The 21,703-nt window shown below is 31.7% G+C and overlaps 2 protein-coding genes across 2 annotated transcripts in view; one reads left to right on the forward strand and one right to left on the reverse strand.

The window, feature by feature from the left end:
• Window positions 1-554: 554 nt before the first annotated feature.
• On the forward strand, window positions 555-3,234 carry Smp_138340 (hypothetical protein; the record flags this gene model as incomplete). Its single annotated transcript, XM_018799529.1, has 2 exons — window positions 555-1,239; window positions 2,960-3,234. 2 exons carry the CDS (start codon window positions 555-557, stop codon window positions 3,232-3,234), a joined length of 960 nt encoding a protein of 319 aa, XP_018651309.1.
• A 10,978-nt stretch (window positions 3,235-14,212) lies between these two features.
• The window catches only part of Smp_138350 (hypothetical protein), a gene marked incomplete at both ends in the record, with an annotated part of 23,615 nt that continues 16,124 nt past the window's right edge, over window positions 14,213-21,703 (reverse strand). The window contains 4 exons of the mRNA XM_018799530.1: window positions 14,213-14,526; window positions 14,701-15,189; window positions 16,313-16,504; window positions 17,872-18,312. Of these exons, the coding sequence (XP_018651310.1) occupies window positions 14,213-14,526; window positions 14,701-15,189; window positions 16,313-16,504; window positions 17,872-18,312 (1,436 nt within the window). The remainder of the gene's footprint in view (window positions 14,527-14,700; window positions 15,190-16,312; window positions 16,505-17,871; window positions 18,313-21,703) is intronic.

Raw genomic sequence — 21,703 nt, forward strand, 5'->3', positions numbered from 1 at the left:
ATAGCTAAATGTATTTATTTATTGACTGTTAAAAGTAAAGAAAACACTATACGCAAAGATGGATAGTGGCTAGCAGTGGAATCCAGGACGTGCGTTTCGTTCTATTCGGGACTCGTCAGCTGGATATACCTGAATCTCAGAGTTGATGTTCACTCTGGAACTCGAACTCAGTACCTTTCGCTTCAAACGCCATCGCGTTATCTACTTAGCTACTGAATCCTGATAGCCACTTGCTTGTGCTAGCCGCTATCCATTTTTGCTTATAATGCTTGTGAATTAAGGCTATATCGAGGCAATACGCACAGTATGCACATATGCCAATAAAAGAGACTGACCAGTTGCAGACCTTAACATCAATGAGACGATTCAAACAAACAATACCAAGTGAATTTAAAGAAAACACTGTTTATAATTATGAATACATATTTGTTAATTTTCGAAATTTGTTACGCGTAGTTACTAATTTTTCTACTTATCTATTGTTGTTGTTGGGGGTGGTGGTGGTGATGGTGTTGGTGGTTTCTTTAAAGAATTGTAAACAATCAATATTGAATATGTGTACACCTAATGAAGAATATCTAATTTTAAAACAAATTAAAAATCTACCAAATTTAAATACATTAGCTGATAGTTTATTAAAAACTATTCAATTTGATCTTATAGAAGAGATAAATGTAACAAATATGAATATTATCCAAGATAAGGATTTATACAGAATTCCAGCCTGTTCTACATTATACTTCAATAATAATGATGCTACTTCATCTTTTGAATTGTTACCTCCTCAGATTATGTTAAATAAAATGTCATCGAATTCTAGAATATTCAACTCATACTGTTTATCAAATCAAATCTTAACTAAACACAGTAATGATTCAACATTTATTCAATGTTTAAATGATACATTTGACAATTGGACTACTACTAATAATAATATTGGTCAAGATAAGTTTTCATCTGTAGTCAGTTCAATTCCTAATGAGAATGCTCATATAAGCATCCATTCAGGTGGTCAGGTTCATGATGGCGATGATGATCAAGCCAACCTTCCACAACATAACCAATTTAAAAGACAAGAAATATTAAATATGGAAGATGAAGTATTCAGTTTAAATCCTGAACTCTTATTGAATTGGATTAGTAAATTTTCATTGAATATATTAAGCTATCAAAATCAAACTGGAAGAATTACTAATCAAACAAAAAATCTCAAGAATATTATTCCTACCTATTGGACAGGTAGTCTTAGCAAAGGAGGTAATTTAATTTTTTAAATTTTTTTGAAAGAACTCTGATAGATAAGGAAACTTTCAGTGACCTTCTACTGATTGGTTTCAGTGCAAAAAAAATGTTTATTTATACTAATCTATGTCAGTTTAATGTAGTTGAAAGGAAATCCTGACTCTAGGTTTCTTGCAACTAAGCACTCATCAGTAAAGAGTAACTGAGTGATGTGTGTCCGAATTTCGCAGAGGGTATATGTTTCCTCAAAATTCCAGGTACAAATTAACGAGTGTTAACTACCACAAAGTCATGTTTGCAGTTTCCTATTGACTATCTTCAAACATTTAATATCAAGACAAAGTTTACGTGATGTTGAATTGCTTAGAGTGATGATCATATTATAATTCGTTCCATAGAATCTGATCAAAATTAAAGACACGATAAATGTATTATTGGTTACTACTCAGTAACCAATCAATATACCCAACTATATTCTACATTTATTTCATACTGTTTTCATATCGTATTGGTTGATTTAAGCCTTTCCTTAAATATTTAACTTACTTATATAAATTATTCATTACAATCTTATTTATATTGGATAATAGTCTATATATTTCAAAACTGACTTAATATATTAGGTATAACATTGTTTTAAACATTAGTACCATAACGAAGTGACTACTCCCTATTGATCTTCAGAGTAGTTTATTCTTTAACTCTCTTAAAGTTAGTTAATTCTGGGTCTTCACCACTTGGTTGCTTGTTTTTTTTTATTTTAAAATGTTCTGACATTTTCCTTCACATTAACCAATCAAACTATGTCTTATAAATTTGATTATCCAACTGAACGTTATTATCAGATACCGAACTCACAAGTTTTTAGACTTAATGAGGTACTTAAAAGTGTTGAGTTCCATTTTCGTAACATTAAATGATGAACCAAATGAAATTAAACAACAAAAAAGAAAATCAAACATGGGATATTAGTACATACAAAAGTAGTTTCAGGAGTTCATTACGTAACTTTTGTTCAAAGTTGTTAATCATCAAAATGTTCCAAGTTACCACAAATTTCATAAATTCAAATTTATTATTTCTGAATGCTACAATTTTGGCCATATGTTTAATAAATCATAATAAACTGACAAAATTGTAAAGAAATACCAATAGAGTTATTGGTGAAATGATAGAATGTTAATAAGAATAAGAAATTAGTCTAGATGGTTGAGGTATTTGAGCGGTGGTCAATAAAAACACTATATTCTCACTATAAAAGTGACATGGTATGAATTATATTTTTCTGGTTAGCGTTTTTTCAGCGAGTTAGTTTTCTACGGGGGTTGGGTTGGAGAATACTGGTCGGCGGCCTATATTCCATTGGGAGATTAACAGGCGAAAGTAAGTAAGTAAGTAACAAGTAGTATAAAACAATATATAAATAGTTTAAAGGAAGTGAATAAGCACATAGACTGTAAACAGACTTAACACAGGGTGATGAAATTTCTTTTGGACATTTAATTTTTTTTCTACTTGACCCATGAAGTTATATTACATTTGATCTAACTATAGTTCATATTCTGATTAGATTTACTATGGTGGTTATGAAGAATTTGGCAGAATAAATCTTGTTAAAGAGAACACATTCATTTAATCTTACTGGGTAAATGATCTACACTATCGATTTTAATTGATAAAATTCTATATTTTAAGTTCATTATTAACTTTGATTTAGAATTAATAGCTAGACATATCTATTCAAATCAACTTAAACAATCTGATGATCTTTCAACTCAAGAAATTATACAGAATATACAAGTAATAACTACTGAATATGCTTACGATCATTATTCTCTGAAGTATCCGTCTACTCCAATTACAATAAATCAGACTGTGATCAATAACAAGAAATTTGAACAAAGAAATAAGAAGCGTGTTATATGTCCAAATTGTGGGAAGACATTCTGTGATAAAGGTAAATTTAATTGTTGCTTTTCTTCTGTTGTATAATTAGTTTGTAGATTAACAGTGGTAAGTGGCTTTAGTTAGATAAATATTGAAAACTAAGAAGCTTCGGATTGTTACTTTGTCCTAACATGGGACCTTTCAGCAGTAATTATCCTGATCTCACCAAGAATCGAATTCAAGAACTTCAGACCAATTGGTTGATATCCAATAGCTTATATTTTTAGTTTCAGTCTGTTAGTTACATTACACTATCCTCATCCTTTACCATTAATGATATTTGTCACACACCATAGTTAATTCACAGAATTGATTGAACAAACTGATAGTCATTATAATACAGGAAACTATTGAATCACAATATGAATATCAACCTTGTGATCCAATTATGGGGTGGGCTACTTATATCAATATAAGTAGTATATATCTTGAGTCAGGAATAGAATATCTGGCAGCAGAAGATTAGGAAGATATAGAAGGGAAGAACAGAAACAGAAAGCGATTGATGTGGAAATCGAGAAACAATGGAGCCTGAGACAATTAATGAACATTTTGCACATAAATTATCAGAGTATGGTTTTTCTATTTTGCCAATCAACTTTGTAATTTGTGCTAAATACATAGTCGGTTGTTCTCCTTCACTACACAGTTACCATCCAACTGAAGGATCCGAAATCGCGAGCAATACATGGGATATCTTCAATTTCACTGATATCCAATACCAGAGAAAATATCCTTTACCATGAGCATTAAGCTAAAATCGAACCTAGGACCTACCAGTCTCAGTGGTCTATCGGTTGAGTGCTCTGGCGCGAGACTGGTAGGTCCCGGGTTCGAGTCCCATGAGGCGGGAACGTGGATGCGCACTTCTGAAGAGTCCCACAATAGGACGAAATGGCCGTCCAGTGCTTCCAAGTTCTCCTTGGTGGTCTAGCTTCAATCGACTCATGCTTTCAACTATGAAAACACTGATATCTCCATAAAACCCCTTCTGAATAGAATGGCTACTTATATTTTAGAATTAAAATAAATATGAAATGATAATATGAAAATTTATGATATTAGATTAGATTAACAGCTTAAACGTAGTCGAGTTCTGGAGTAAGATTTCACCGTGATTTGTTATATTGAATCTTTGACTAAGAAGAATAATGTTTCCATCAAATTAATGAATCATATAACAAATCTTACTTATTTAAAAAGAAATCAAATTAAATTTATCAACTTAGTTTATTGAAAGTGTTTTTTCCCATCAATAAAAACTTTCTATTTCCAGTGGTCAAACATGAAAATGTACTTAAAAATCTTTCCTAAATTATATCAGGAATATAAACCTAGTTTAGTACAATTGTAAAATATCTTATAAGATACTAGTAAGAATTTAGACTAGTTACGACTTATAGACATTAAACAATGAAGATTTTACAAGTTTTACTCTTATATTCGGTTCACAATGTATTTCAAATTTTAGGCTTAGTTAGTTATCATATGGTATGGGTTACTGGTATCGGTATAAGTAGTATATGGTGATGGTCAGGTATAGAATGTATTTTAGCAGAAGATCGATAAGGAAAGAACAAGAACGAAGCGCAATCGGTATGAAAATGCATGAACAATGAAATCAGAGAAGATGAACTGATATTTGCAGAAGGAACAGTTAAGATTGAGACAATTGATTGATGGTTTGCAAATTAACTGTTTACTGTATGGTTATTAGACTTTAGTGAGATAGTTTGTAATTTATGCCTAGAAACATTCGATTATCCCTACCCATATTCTTGTTCACTACAATCATACTTAATAATTTAGGTGTAAATTATATGATAAGGGCGCTCAGTTACATTAATTATGAAAATATTGGAAAATTCAAAAAAAATTATTTGGTATAAAATGACAACAAAGTGTAAATGAGAACCTTAGGCTTCTTAAAAATCGTTTCAAAAATGTTTAACGTTAGGTTATTCAACGACTCTTGATTAAAAGACTTTGATCCACAATTGTAATTATAATGATGAATTAATTATTTATGAATTCACAATTGAAATGTCATAAATTAATTTGGAAACTCTATGATTGTGATTTCAAAATAACCATCTAGATTACTGTTTTAGCCTGTTTAAGCAAGATGTAAGATATTTGTATATCAGCAGGTAAATAGTCAGTATTGTTTTAATCTTAGTCAATGATTAGTGTTATATTGATTGCTTGCGTTCTTGTCCAGTTGATATATATGAACGTGCTGATTCTCGCCAATCAGAGAGCAGTGGATTATCGATCAGAGCAATGATACACAAAAGCCGCATGAGCAGTCTTGAGTACTTATCAGTCCTGATTTCTGCCTAGCCCAGCCAGTTAAGTCCAGAACATCAATAACAGCCTCTGCAATATGAATCATTATTCTCAAACATACTGGGTTTATATACCAAACAAACTGACCACATCGTACCATAAAATAGAAAATAATATTTGTACAAGATTTTGCCAAATGTGGCTGTGAATAAGGGGAACAGTAACTGATAGACTAGGGATAACTCAAGAATGGTGAATCGTATAATAATAGTCTATGGATCAAAATAAAGCTTATAATAAGAGGGACACGAATATGAATAGGTTAGTTACTTAACAATTATACAATAGGAAATATACATATCATATTGGTCCACAAATAGTTCACAGAGTTACCATTCATAAATCGCTTTGGGATATAACAATTAGATAATGTAAAGATTAAAAATACTCGTAAACTTTGAGCTACCTACTAATCAACCAATAGTAACACTTACGTACTGAAAAAGAAAAAGTAAAAATTGTTCATCTTTTTAACTTTTTGCTGTTGTTATGTTTTTTTCTTCAATATTTTGATAGGAGCACTTAAGATTCATCACAGTGCAGTTCATTTGAAAGAAATGCATAAATGCACTATAAATGGATGTAATATGTGGTTCAGTTCACGACGAAGCCGTAATCGTCATTCAGCCAATCCTAATCCACGTTTACACATGTTACATATTAATAAAAATAAAAATAATGAAAATCACAATAATGTTGTAAATTAAATTACGTAAGTCTTGATTTCCCTCTTTTTTTATTTTGCCTTAAGAATTCCAAGTTACGGCTTGCTTTGTGATGAGATTTGACAATTTCTGTAAAATGTGACCTATCCACCTTAAGGGTCTTTTCTTAATTTCTTCCTCAACTAGAAGCTGATTTGTTTTCTGTCATAGTAGGTTACTACTTATAGTGTTTGGCTAATGGATCTGGAGCATCTTGTGTAAACAGCTATCCACAAACACCTGAACTTTTTCGGTGATGGTTGTGGTAGTTGATTAAGTTTTAGTGCCATACAATAAAACTGTTTCAACATTTGTATTGAAGATTTGACTTCAGAAGATAACAAGACGCAAATTGTCTGCCTACCAGAGTATGTCCTAGGCTGTTTGATAAGATTACTAGCTGAAGTAAATGGGTATGTTTGGCTACTCATTTTATACATCATAATTTACCCCCTGATATTTAAACGTTCATAACAAATATATCAGAGATTAGAATCTTTTGACGATTGGCGATTGATATGACTAAAAATGATAGTGTTTACTAGTACTGAATATCTACATATCATGCATTCATCATTATCATATTGAATTATATTGTAATTTTTCCGGTCAGTACACAGGGCAAATTTTTAAAGTCAGAAGTAATTTTAAAGGTTTGCAATCATTACTTTAAATCTGTTTTATATAACAAATATCGAGTTGAAAACTAAGAGTTTATTTAAGAGACCATCGACGGCATGTCAAATATGAATTTCAGGTGAAGACTGGTATCAGACAAGGCTAACGACTCTCTCCATTTCTGTTTCTTCTGGTGGTTAATAAGATTATGAAAACCTGAACAACTCAGGGCAAGCACGGAATACAATAAACAGCTTGGATATACTTAGATGATTTGGACTTGATAGATAACCTAACTCTTCCCTCTTTTGCACATCGACAAATGCAATTAAAGACAGTCAGTATTGCAGTAGCCCCTGCAGCAATAGGACTAGACATTTAGAAAGGAGAAAACAAGGTCCTATAATACAACTAAGAGGGCGACAACCAAATCACACTCGATGGAGAAGATCTGGGAGTGGTGGAAGTTTTTACGCACCTGGGCAGCGTCATCAAACTCATGGATCCAGAATTATCAAAGCATCATTCAAAACAAAGAAGAGGGGATCACAATGAGTGTTACCCAATGTTATGCACCCACCGATGATAGCAACGACGACGAGAAAGATCAGTTCTATAACAGGCTGAAATCAATCATAGCGAAGTGCTCAAGAAAGGACCTCACCATCCTGATAGGAGGTCTAAATGCTATAGTCGGAGTGGACAACACAGGATATGAAGATATAATTGGACGACATGGACTGACTGAGATAAAGGAACGAGAATAGTGATAGATTTGCAAATCTATGTGCATTCAACAAATTGGTTATAGGCGGCACAATATTTCCAAACAAACGCATACACAGAGCTACATGGATCTCGCCGGACCACACCACAGAGAACCAGATTAATCATATTTGTATCAATAAAAAATTCTGGAAGACAATGGAAGATGTGAGAACCAGGAGAGGAGCTGACATGGCTTCAGATCACCACCTGGCTATGGCCAAGATGAGACTGAAACTAGAAACACTGGACAACTGGACAAACAGCACTACAAAGGTTCAGTACAGCCTTCCTTCGAGATACTAACAAACTCAACCAATTCAAGATAACTCTAAACAACAGGTTCCAAGCTCTACAGGATCTACTGAAAGAACAAGAAACTACGATGGAGGACAACTGTAAAGGGATCAAAGAAACACTAACTTCAACGTATCAGGTGCTGGGTCTCAAGAAACATCATCATAAGGAACGGATCTCTGTGGGAACCCTGGACAATGCTGAGGAAAGGAAGAACAAGAAGACAGCAATTAACAGCAGTCGAACAAGGGCAGAGAAAGCTAAGGAACAAGCTGAATACACAGAAGCAAACAAGCAAGTGAAGAAGTGCATTAAAGCCGACAAGCAGAAATAAATGAGAGAACTAGCAACGACGGTGGAAAAAGCTGCAAGAGAAGGGAATATTAAATAACCATATGATGCAACGAAGGAATTAGCAGGGAGATATAGTAAACCAGAGAGACCAGTTAAGGACAAAGAAGGAAAGACAATCACGGAGATTCAAGAACAGAGGAAAAGATGGGTAGAATGCTTCGACGAGTTGTTGAATAGACCAACTCCATTAAATCCACCCAACATCGAAGCAGTGCACACAAACCTTCCTATAGATGGCACTACACAACCAACGATCGAAGAAATCAAGATGGCGGGTCATCAGACAAATCAAAAATGGGAGAGCAACAGGACCTGACAATATACCAGGTGAAGCTCTAGAGTCAGACATTGAAGTAACAGCAAACATGCTTCACCTTCTATTCAACAAGGTTTGGGAGGAAGAACAAGTGCCAACATACTGGAAAGAAGGATACCTCATCAAGATAACAAAGAAAGGAGATCTGAGCAAATGTGAAAAATACAGAGGCATCGCACTGTTGTCGGTATCAGGAAAAGTTTTCAATAGAGTGTTGCTGAAGTGGATGAAAGGCGCAGTAGACGCCCAACTTCGAAATCAACAAGTTGGATCATCGTGGAACAATCAGTTGAGTGGAACTTGCGACTATACATCAACTTCATTGACTATGAGAAAACATTTGGTATTGTGGACAGGAGAACATTATGGAAACGTCTTCGATACTATGGAGTTCCTGAGAAGATTGTCAACATTATCCAGAACTCATACGACGGACTACAGTGTAAAGTGGTGCATGGAGGACAGCTGACAGATGCATTTCCAGTAAGCACCGGATTCAGACAGGCTGTCTACTCTACCCCTTCCTCTTTCTCCTGATGATGAACTGGATTATGAAGACTTCGACATCTGAGGGGAAATACGGAATACAATGGACATCTCAGAATCAATTAGACGATTTGGACTTCACAGATGACCTAGCTCTCCTATCTCATACACATGAACACATACAGACGAAGACAGCAAATGTAGCAGCAGCGTCCTTCAAATAATCTACTGAGTCAAATTAGTGGAAATATGGGGAGGTTAAATCAAAGGACTTATGAGCTATAGAGGCTTTGTCTACTCAACAATTTAAGTAACTAGTAAAATCTCTAGTTCTTCCTTGGTTCTAACAACCCTTACAAGATACTTTTTGTCTTTTATTTTTATGCTTCACCTCACTAATCAGTAAACAGTGATTATTACCTCTATAACTATCGTTTATTTTTCATGTCTGTACAGTGGATAATTATCTCTCCCATTTCTGATCCATTAAATTATTTTCATCTTTTTTTCCTACTTTTAACTTTAGGTTATTCGGCAAGTGTATTTCGGTACTTCGAATCATTAAACGCATTGTGATGCCGGTTCTTTCTATAATTCGTCCACTTATAGACTTACTAAATCCCTATAAATACAATTAAACACCTTCAATAAGGTATATCATCTAAATGACAATCTTCTTCTTTGAACATTCTTCATCTTTTTCAACATTGTCAATAATGAAAATAATGAGACTGGAGTCGAATTAATGGTCTAATCGACTGATGATTAAAATTTTCGAACCTCGGTTTTATTCTTTTGAATTTTTTTAAAACTACCCAGCATACGCCACAAGTGAAATGATCATTTTATTATTTCTTTCAACTGTACATCATGAAATTATTTCATTTCAAAATAAACAAAATAATGGAATACATTGGAATTTCAGATTAGTTGAGGGATTTTTTTAAACCACTGTTCTAGAATAGTTATGATATTCCATCAGTTACGAAAATGGTAATAGATTCATACTTCTTGCAAGATATCATCAAACTCATTCAAATGAAAATAAATACTCAGCATTACTAACTATATGTGCCATAAATCCTTCCAAATGAGTTAGGGTAATTTAATTTTGCTGAACTATTTTGCCTACTCGTAAGTAGTACAAAAAGCATCCCTAAATAAAGTCTTGTGATGGTAAAGATTTATCAAATCTTTAGTTTTAATTTTAGTTTACAGATTATTAATTACGTTTTTTATTTTGATTACTGATTGTCAATGGACCTGTCAACAGTGTTTTGGTTTTAGATGTTATCTTTACCAGGTACTTATCAATTTTCAGGTTCAGAGCATTCTTCCGAATGTTTTCTACTCTGTATTCAGTATTGGTGAATGAATTCATTCTTAAATGTTTATTATCAGTAGAGAGGTGATATTTACTGATTTAAATGTCATTAGATATAAACCGCTAAATTTGTTTTCTATATGTGGACTGAAAAAATATATTTTGGTTTCATTCAAGTGGAAAATGATTGAAAATATATGGGGTGCGAATACAAAATAATAAATCTCTTATGTAATCACTAAAGGAAGTATCTCCGACAAGACGTGAATTTTAGATATTCGGTATTTTTGTTTACCTAATTATGACGAGTGAAAAACTTTGGTACTTTTGGCTTCCTAATAATTATTTCCAGTAAACTGATATTAAACTGTAGGTAGATCATACTTTTTGATATGGAAATCAGTTTGTATCTGAAAATTCAGTAATATGATTGAGAATTATTAACTGACTAGTTTAAACTCATTTTTGTTTATTCAAACTTTCAGTCAGAGGACTTGAAAATAATTACGTAGGAATTTGAACCGCCAGAAGCTAACGCAGTGATCTTAAGTTAATTCTCTAGCCATGTGGCTTGTATATCTTCAATTCTATCCCTGATAGAGACATTGGGTAATAATTTTATACTAGAACAAAATAACAGTATTATTTAGATTGAAGCATAATCTAAGCTAACTTCAAATGAAACAGTCGGACGTTAGGCTAGATGATTTACTTGTCGAACCACGACTAGTCATCCATAGATAAATTTTTTTCAAATAAAGCGGAAGGTTGAAAGTTCTTTTGTTGAATAAAGCCTATAGTTCTTTTCAGTTTTTAATTAGTTGTTAGTAAATTTGAAACAATTTCTCAAACTATTTTCCTAACTGGACATATATTTCCAGTATCTTGCATATAATTCAGTCACTTCAATTCTGTTCATCAACAATTATCCATACATCGAATTGGTAATCAATGGACGAGACCATAATTTATGGACGAACCAATCAGATTTGGGATAACACGTCTTGGATTTTGGCACGAAATTGATTCACCTATTTGGCTAAATAACATTTTTGCATTTTAGCTGATATCAGTTCGTGATGAAAACTCTAACTCTAGTTCCTAACTCTAACCATCAACTGTAGATCATAATTTTTTTTCTTCACACAGGTTTATAAACCTCATTTAGCTCTAGTAAGTTGGTGAACATTCTTAAAGTCATTTTAAAGTCACTCGAATGTCCTCCATAAATTATAGTCTGACCACAATCTCACTAAGCTAGTTCATGAATTTGTAGAACAGATCAGATGCTTTGGTGATTAAATAAATCAATTATTATCTAATTTTAATTGATTTCTGATACCTATCAGAGCTGAATAAACTATACAGTTAATAAACATGAAGCAAACATGAAGCAGATAAATAAATTCCTTTTCCCACAAATATCCTTCATTCCCTCTCTGTAATCTGCTAATAGAAACTGACAAGTTGAGAAAAAGTTTACATAAATTAATAAATGACACTGAATAATCAGATGATTAAATTCAATGAGTATTGTTTGTTTGAATCTTCCCATTGATGTTTAGGACTGCAACTGCTCAGTCTCTAATTGGCATATAAGCATACTGTGCATATTGCCTCGATATATCCTTAATTCACGCGTATCCTGGATTCCACTACTAGCCACTATCTAATCAAATGATTGGTTTAGTTATGGTGGATTGTGTGAATGTATAATTGATAGTCTGAATTAAAATGAATAGTGTGATAAAGAGTGACGATTACCTAATAAAATTAAACGATTAACACATCACAAGCATAAGGGAATTGAAATCTGGAGATAGAACAAGGAGTAATCATAGTAACAAGAATTTATTAAGTTTATTGGTCATAATGACCATTAGATATATTCTCTATTGTCAGGCTATACACTATACATTATTGAAATCAGATTCCTACAATGTGATTGCTTACTGAACTGATCTATTATCTGAAGAAAATTCAAGCTTCATTTAGTAGTTGAATTTGAAATTCATTGTTTTCAAGTTGATTCACAGTAATAAGTAACAGTACCTTCTGTTTTTAGTTCTTTTAGGTAATCATGCCTTTTTTACCGAAAATTTAAGGTTAGTTAAGTTCTGTAGTCAATAGAATTATTATTGAGTATAATTTTAAGGAAATAATTTCATTTTCAGGACTGATAGGTCCTGGGTTCGAATCTCGTGAAGCGGGATCGTGGATGCGTACTGCTGAGGAGTCCCACAATAGGATGAAAAGGCAATCCAATGCTTCCAGGTTTTCCATGGTAGTCTAGCTAGAATTGACTCATGATTTCAACCATATAAAAATTTCGTTTTTATTTAAAACATTCATTATATTATTGAGATAGCAACTAATTAATTTTTCTATTATTATCAATGAAAATAATGATTACTTAAATGTATCCTAAGAATTTCAAATGAAGTCCATGTTTTTATACAACAATCGATTAGATTTTATGAATTTAATGGTGTGAAACTAAGTGGAGTGTGTTTAAAATGAATGAATAGAGAGGACCACTCCACTTATGATCGAATGTAAATTCAGATGAAAAAATGTAGATCAAGGGTTTCCATATAATTACATGGAACTATGCAATAAGATGCAATACAGTAAGATGGTTTATGCTTATTTTAAAACAGAGTTATTAATTCAGCGTAAGTACAAAGATCGAGAACTCACTCAATGAATCACTAATAAAGGAAATATTTGATCAACTGTGGTGTGGTCTACTTATATCCACATAAGTAGTATATAGTGACGGTCAGACATAGAATGTATTTTGGCAGAAGATCGATAAGGAAAGAACAGGAACGAAGAGCAATCGGTATGAAAATGCATGAACAATGAAATCAGAGAAGATGGACTGATATTTGCAGAAGGAACAGTCAAGGTTGAGACAACTGATTAATAGTTTGCAAATTAACTGTTGACTGTATGTATATCAGAATTTAGTGAGATAGTCTGTAATTTCTGTTTAAATACATTAGATTGTCCCCACCCGTGTTCTTGTTCACTACACAACTATTCCCTTCTACATAATATCATTAGATCACATTGACTTAATTTTTAAAAAAATTTCCGATTACATATATGTTCGAAAAATCTTTCATATTATTATCATGATTTGTTTTCAAAGCTTTAACTTGGTACTCTGTAACAAACGTGGAACAACTTCACTGGGTATTGAAAACACAACTCTAATATTCATTATTTTAGGTGGATTATACAATTCACCTACTTATGAGTAAGTAGAATACATATGCGAAATTGTATAGCCTATATAACAGGACGAAACAACTGTCTAGTATTCCCTGGTCTTCACAGGTTGTCTAACATGGATCAGTACATGATGTAAACCATAAAATTCAACTATCTCTACGAACTTCCGGAATTTATTTATACAAAAATCTTTTTCATTGTCCCACTCTTTCCCAAAAAGAGGAATAAGACAAATTGTAATTGAATTACATTATATTCATATAAATTAAATAAAAGATTGAAGAAAAGAAGTCATGTAAATTTATTTACAAATCATAGAAATTAATAGAAAAAAGGGTTAGACAAATAATAACTGATATATTATTGCAACATTTGTCATATTTTTGTGACTAGAATAAGTCGAGCAGGGTCTGGAAAGAGTTGAATATATGTGTGTAGACTGTTTCAAGTCAGACTCTTATTGATTCCATCATAAGTATAAAGAGGTTCATGTTTACAAATAAATGTATCCGGAGATCTTTTGGATCGATTTCATACTTGAAAAAACTTGATCTGTTTGATTTCATTTATTTAACTATCAATATTGTCAATGTGATGACTTGGTGATTGAGCCAATGAAGCGGCTGAAAAGTCTGATGTTGGCAATTTATAATTTGAATGTTTTTTAGTGGAATAATGTTCATCTAACAATATCTCACCAACTTCATCGGCATCAGTTATTACTTTTAATTCATTAATTCTGTTGGTACTAGTTGGAGATGTTATCGTTAAATGAGATTTTAAATTTTGTTCTTGTTCATCTGTATTATCAACGTTAATAATCTCATCATTATCATTTTCACTGTTATTACTAACTTCTAGATTATGTTCTGAATTATTTGTTGCTATGTAATCATCATTTTCATCAGCATATGAACTAATTCCATCCGGAATTAAGACACCTTCTTCATCATCCTCTCCCTCGTTATCATCATCATCGTCATCATCATCATCGTTGTCACCATCAAATTCACTATTATTACTTGATATATAATCTTGTCTACTGTCCTTATGTTTACTATTAACACCGGAATCAATACTTTTAACATATTGTGATTCATTCCAAAGATCATTGTTACTGATTTCAACATCAGAATTTGTTTCAGTATTACAATATTTCCATGAGTTTAAATGTTGTTTATGATGACGATGTTGTTGGTGATTGTGGTGTGATTGACGACAATTTAAACGAGAAGAATGAGGTGAATGAAGTTGACTATCATTTGATGTATGACTCAGTGAATCCATTGATAATTTTGGCCAATTAACATAATCATTTAAATTAGATCTATCACGTCTACGTCGACCTGTTGAATAAATACTCTTAGTTGATGATTTACACTTTGTTGTTGAATTTTTCATGTGTACAGAATCATTGAATTCATTTGTCCATTCACCATAGGATGTAGAATTAACACTAGTTGCTGATGATGTCGTAGTAATAATTGGTAATAATGGAGGATTCAACACTGAATTAGGCAGAGGATTACGTCTACCTATTACTTTGCCTAAATAGAATTATTTAAAGGAAACAAAAACGATTTCTTTATATGCAACAGTATTAAAATTCAAAAGTAAAAAACGAAAAAGAAAACAATTTTAGGGTACTGAACAACATATTACGAATTCTTTTTTAAGTAGTTAAAAAGAAGCAGCTATCATAGCTAAATCTGAGAGGTAATCTGAGTAGAGGAAGAATTTCAACGGGCGATTTTTTTAGTTTTTATTCTAAGAGTCGAACATCAGATTAGGAAACTGGTAGCCACTAATAAAAATTCCTATCACAACTCAACTTATAATTTCAGTTTTCGGTTCATTCCCGCCTAATTGCCTTAGTTTTCAAATATACATTTTTCATTTCAATGGATTTTTTTCACTCCTTGGATAGCTGCTTTAAAAAGATCTTCATATAGCCTTGAACCAAAGTCTGATACTGGTAAACACTTGTTAGGAAAGGATACCTATAGTTTGTAGTCGGCGATCCACTGTTAACCTCACGAAATAGAAGCCAATATCATTCATATTTTCAGTCCTTATTAATAAGTGACTTCTATCGATCACAACACAATTCAAAAACTAGTTAAAGTGACTTAGCACTGTTGTATAATTGTTGATCTATGTAATTTAATCATTACTGATGACTAAACCAGAAGAATACTGATTGGTTAATTAGCATTTCAAACATGATACATCGCCTGATTGATAGACTGATAAATTATGGTGAAGGGAATTAAAACCTAGAATTCTAATAACATTTGTTTTAAAATCTATTAAGCGGGAAATGAAGCGAAACGTATCTCGTGAAACTGAAAGCAAACGAAAAATAGTTAAACATCATGACCTTATTGTTTATTGTAAGGGTTTGATGTAGATATTTGGTTTCCATAGTTAACATCATGGAGAGATCCTATCTAGATAATGATTGGAAAACCAGAAAGCACTAAACCGCTGTTTCGTCATAGTATGGGACTCCTCAGTAGTGCATATTCACAACCTCATCAGTCGGGATCAGACCCAGGGACTTTAGTCTATACAATTGAGATAGCATCCATTTTTTATTGTGTTAGTCATTTTTATAATTTCAACTAAGAATACAATAACATTAGGACTATAAAATTAAATTTTACTTACCACTACCATCATCAACAATTGTTGCATTTTCTGGAAGTTTTTTACTGGAATGTGCCATATGTAAACGTGGATTTGGATTAGCTGAATGACGATTACGACTTCGTCTAGAACTAAACCACATACTACAACCTTTAATTGTACATTTATGCATTTCTTTTAAATGAACTGCGCTATAATGAATTTTAAGCGCTCCTAAAATTGAAATATACGTAAATATATATAAATATATAAAGATTTTAAATCAGTAAATCTTTTCATTATTTCATATTTTCGATTCATTATGATTTATTCATCAGGTACAAGGATGTATATTCGACTTTCAACACTACTGTTTACGTTAAAGCTAATAATGGTATCCTACCACACAAAACGAAGTATGTATTTCAAGAGTCTAACTTGCCAACTAATAGTTAAAAGTCGAGTGATCCAACTTTTTTAAACCACTACTCTATGAAATTTCATTTTACAAGTGATGTTATAAATGAGATTAAATGAGATGGAATTAAACAGGATAAATGTCCTAATACTGTAAAATATAAGGCTTTATTATAACTATTTGAATCATTTTATCCTGTCTAACTTGGATTCATAGTTTACACCATCAAATGATTTCGCTCGCTGAGAGATCTGAAGGTCCTCATTTCAACCACCGGTGAGGTCATGAATTTACACTGCTAAGAAGTCTAATACTAGGACATCACAATTGTTCGATGCCTCTTCGTTTTCAATGATTGTCCGATTAGGGACAGTTTATGGTGTAAACCATAAAATTCGACTATCTCCATAAAGTCCTTATGTCGTCTACTTACATTTCATTAGTAGATCCATTTCGTTTGTTCATATTGACCATTATGAACTACAGTATTCTAATAAGATAAATGTGTTCATTTTTTCTTTCTTTTTATTCCTTTTATTAATAACAAGAAATATGTAAAAAGATTCTCGCTGCTAGGCTAATATATCTTTCACTTATCTACTGAAGTTAACTAGAGATTTCTACCTTCGTCATTAAAAGTACATATGAATAACCATTAGAATATTCACTATTTTTCTCTAACATGGACAATCTTGATGAAATTAAAGTCCTATCTTTGAAATAAAACCAGTTCAAAAAATTTATCATCTCTTACTCACTAATATCTCATATGATATTAATATTGATTAGATTATTGAGTATATTTCTTTCATTATAACATACTGCGTAAGTGATTTTGATGGAGTTTTGTTGTCTGAAATGGATGGTTTGGTTGTGGAGCTCTCATCGTTCTTCTAAATGACATCATCAGCACAAACATTAAGACTTCTACTTGAAGTTTATGCTGATGATGTTGTTTAGAAGAACTATGAGAGCTCCACAACCAAACCATCCAGTTTAGATAACAAAACTTCATCAAAACCATCCATATGAGCTACAAAACGTCTCCACCATCTCACAATGTAAATGATTCTGATTTTCTCCAGTTTAAATCGTAGGATAAAAGTATATATGGTTAATAGTATATAACACAATGTAGTAATCATTAGTAATAATTCATAATCACTTATCAAAAATGTATTACCTTTATCACAAAATGATTTTTTACATGTTGTACATAGTACACGTTTTTTATTTCGTGCAAAATTATAACCATTACTTTCATTACAATGTTCGTTTAATGAATTCATATTGGAAATTGAATAATTTGAATTCATTTGATCCCCTGACATTGTTGTTGTCATTGCTGACGTTGTTGATACTGAAGTATGAGTTCGTCGAGTTTTCACAAATTCCTGTCGATCACTTTCATATTTTCTTTTTGTTATCTTATATGAATGATGATGATGAGGAGTTGATACTGGTATTGTATTATTTGTTGACGGTAACATGGAATTCGATAATGTATTCTGATGACGTTTAGTTTGATATAAATGATTTTCATTGAAATATTTGGATTTCAATGAATTCGTAGATAAATTTTGAGCAGTTGAATTGAAAAGCATCAATTCTGAATTGATTTGTTCTAAAGTAAACAAACAAACAAAAGAAAGAATAACAGGATAATATTCAACAGAATTTTGTAGATTATTAATAATTACTTATTCTAAGTTATAGAGTTCAACCATATTGTATTTGAGATAGTTATCTTATATAACATTGGATTATCATTTCTTCATCTATTAAATTAACTTTAGTTACAGTGTGGTGTGGTCTACTTATATCCACATAAGTAGTATATGGTAATAGTCAGATATAGAATGTATTTTGGCAGAAGACCGATTAGGAAAGAACTGAAATGAAGCGCAATTGGTAGGAAAATGCATGAACAATGAAATTAGAGATGATTTAATATTTGCAAAAGGAACAGTGAAGATTGAGACGATTGATGGTTATTTTGCAAATTAAATATTTATTGTATGTTTATCAGAATTTAGTGAGATAGTCTGTAATTTGTGCTTTAATACATTCGATTGTCCCTACCCGTGTTTTGTTCACCACAACAGTACTACAAAGTGACTAAAGTAGATATCAACATTTTTGATCATGGATCAGTGCGATAAAAATCTTGTTATTCAAAATTTTAACTCATACTACTATTGTGGTGTATGCTACTTATATCGACAAACATAAGTAGTATGTAACAACAATTGGAAGTGAAAAACCTAATAGCAGAAGGCTAAGAAGATCGAGTTAACGAGAATAGAAAGGGATTGTGAACTGGAAGAATTATACAAAATGTGAAGGACAATTGATAGGAGATTTATAAATGAAGCATTCAGTGTATGGTTCTCAATTTTCTTACCAAGGTATTCTGTTATTTTGTATTAAATGATAAATTGGTTGTCTCCACCTGAGTGTTCGTTCATTACACTACTACTACTACCACTACTACTACTGTGTTTCAAACAGTTTTATTGAACAATGAATCAGTCCGAACTATTTAACCATTTCATTGTGATTTTATGTTGTTTAACCATTGTATGAACAGATGGAATTCATTTATGTCAATTAATTTATTTAACCACTGATTACTTATAGTATTTGACTGTAGATGTTTATTAATAAATACAAAATGAAGTGTGTCTTTCTATCAGAATAAGACAAAACTTGATTAGGGCTAAAGAATTTTTGCTTTTTTTCTAAAGTAGAAAAAGTTGCTAAAAATCTGTTAACTTTTATTTATCGATTCAAAAGAATAAATGAATGAATGAAACAAGATCAGAACTATTTAGTCCAATATTCATTGTATTTGTGGGATGTTTTTATTTTGTATTCTCAAATCATGGACTTACTTAAATTAGAAATGTAATGAACATCACAAAGCAATGGATGACTATTTTATCCTAGTATAAAACTGCTTAATAATGAATATCCACGTTCCCAACGGGAATTGAACCTGTGGTTTAGGGAACTTGAGTCAAGTTGATAACTTTGAGACCATACAATTGTGACCCAAGAGTTTACATGATAATTTCAGTCGACTGGTAATATTGTGAGACCAATCTCTTTTGTCACTAGCTATATTTTTCATACTCCAGCTAACTTTAAACTTCAATTATCATGATTTCTCACTAACTAATACTTCAGGAATTACCTCACGAAGTTTATCTCCAGTAACTGCATAGAGAATTTTTGGTGTAAGACATCCTGTCCTACAACAAAACTACTGTTCAATGTTTCATTTTCTAACTATAGTTACTCCATGATGTAAATTATAAAATTCACTAATCTCCACACTTTCCTCCTTCATGCTAAGAAATATATTTTTTACACAGTATAGTTCAATGAAATAGTATTTTTCATAAATTAATCACACACAAGAAGGAAAGTGCTGAATATCGAAGAATGTATGATTCATGGAGCCATATAAACGATAAATGATAAAAACTGTTAATTTCCATATATTTTTTGTTGTTGGACGAAACACCTTAAAACTAAACTTTTCATAACCTTTTCAATAGTAACTTATCCTAACCTCTATATTCAATTATATTTAAAACAGTTACTACTACTAATAATAATGATAATAAATCATACTGACCTATCCTATTAATCTTATCTTAGTATTTCCCCCTCCCCTATTTTCTTTATAAACGATCGAATAATAATAGACGCCATTATGGAATTTTGTGATTTGTATCCATGTCTATTATTATGATTATTATAGTTGTTTAATTGTTTATTTTAATGTTGGTAGGAAAACAAAAAGGTGATATAAAAAGTAACCATTACATGCTTTTTAATCAATCCATTTACTAATAAACTAACGAATCAACCTAACCTTCTTCATTATTTTGATATTTCTTTATTATTGTATACTGTCTTCATGAGATTTCTAGTAATTCTTATGATAATTAGCTGGTAATTATGGACGATATAACGATAATAATAATAATAATAATAATAGTAATTATCATATCAAAACAATCTTTTTTGCCTCACATCAGCGCAGATATTTATCCACCACTGGCTTCTTGTAAACCCACTTGTTATTAGGTTATCTTAATTATATATATATTGCATTGACATTATTATTATGGCCCCAGAAGATCAATTTGTTGATACTGGAAAAATAGAGGTTTATGCGATCTTATTGTAAGAATTTTCAGAGATTTTTGTTTTTGTTTTTTTTTGTTTTAATATGCATATGAAGTGTTAAAAGGGGAGAAAGAGGAAAAGAGATAGTGAATGTGTTTATACATTAAGAAATTATACCTATTGACCTAATTCCAATTTTTTTTTCCTAACAGGACAACAAGTATGTGTGGGCACATGTATTTCTTTTTGTTCATATATTATACTGACTTCTTGGGTAAATTAAAATTGTTCTAAGACTACACGTTTTGTAAACAACTGATGAATCTTTTTTATAGACGAAACTTCAATTTAGCAATTAAAGTATTAAATATCTTGCGAAGAATACAATCTAAATCATTGTTTGCTTTTTGAGTCCGGTAAGTTTCTTAAATAATCTAATAAATTTTATCCTTAAACATTCCAAACTGTTATTAAATTAACCAAATCATATGAACACGCCTATTCGTAGTAAATAATTTCAATGCACTTCATTTGGAAACAATTTAATCAGAAAATTCATTCATGAAGTGAATTATTTCCTTATTTCCTCAGTGATCCATCGGAAACATAGTGCTTTATTATTAAAATGGAGAAGTGATGATCAACTGTAATCCATTTCAGATTCATTCACTGAAATGTGTTCCTCTGTTCGATTTCTAGAGAAAACCTTTTAAAAACGCCCCGCCCTTGGGGGGGGAATTGTTTTTAAGACTCGGAGGGTTCCGGAGGAGACCTTGGTGTGTTGATTAGTTTATTTCGCGGTCGTAAACAATGTTCCATCTTTTTTCAATTAATGTTAAGAATTTCACTTTGTAAAATGCTGTATTACTCTATTT

This window comes from Schistosoma mansoni, chromosome 3, assembly GCF_000237925.1.
Source record: "Schistosoma mansoni strain Puerto Rico chromosome 3, complete genome".
Lineage (NCBI taxonomy): Eukaryota > Metazoa > Platyhelminthes > Trematoda > Strigeidida > Schistosomatidae > Schistosoma > Schistosoma mansoni.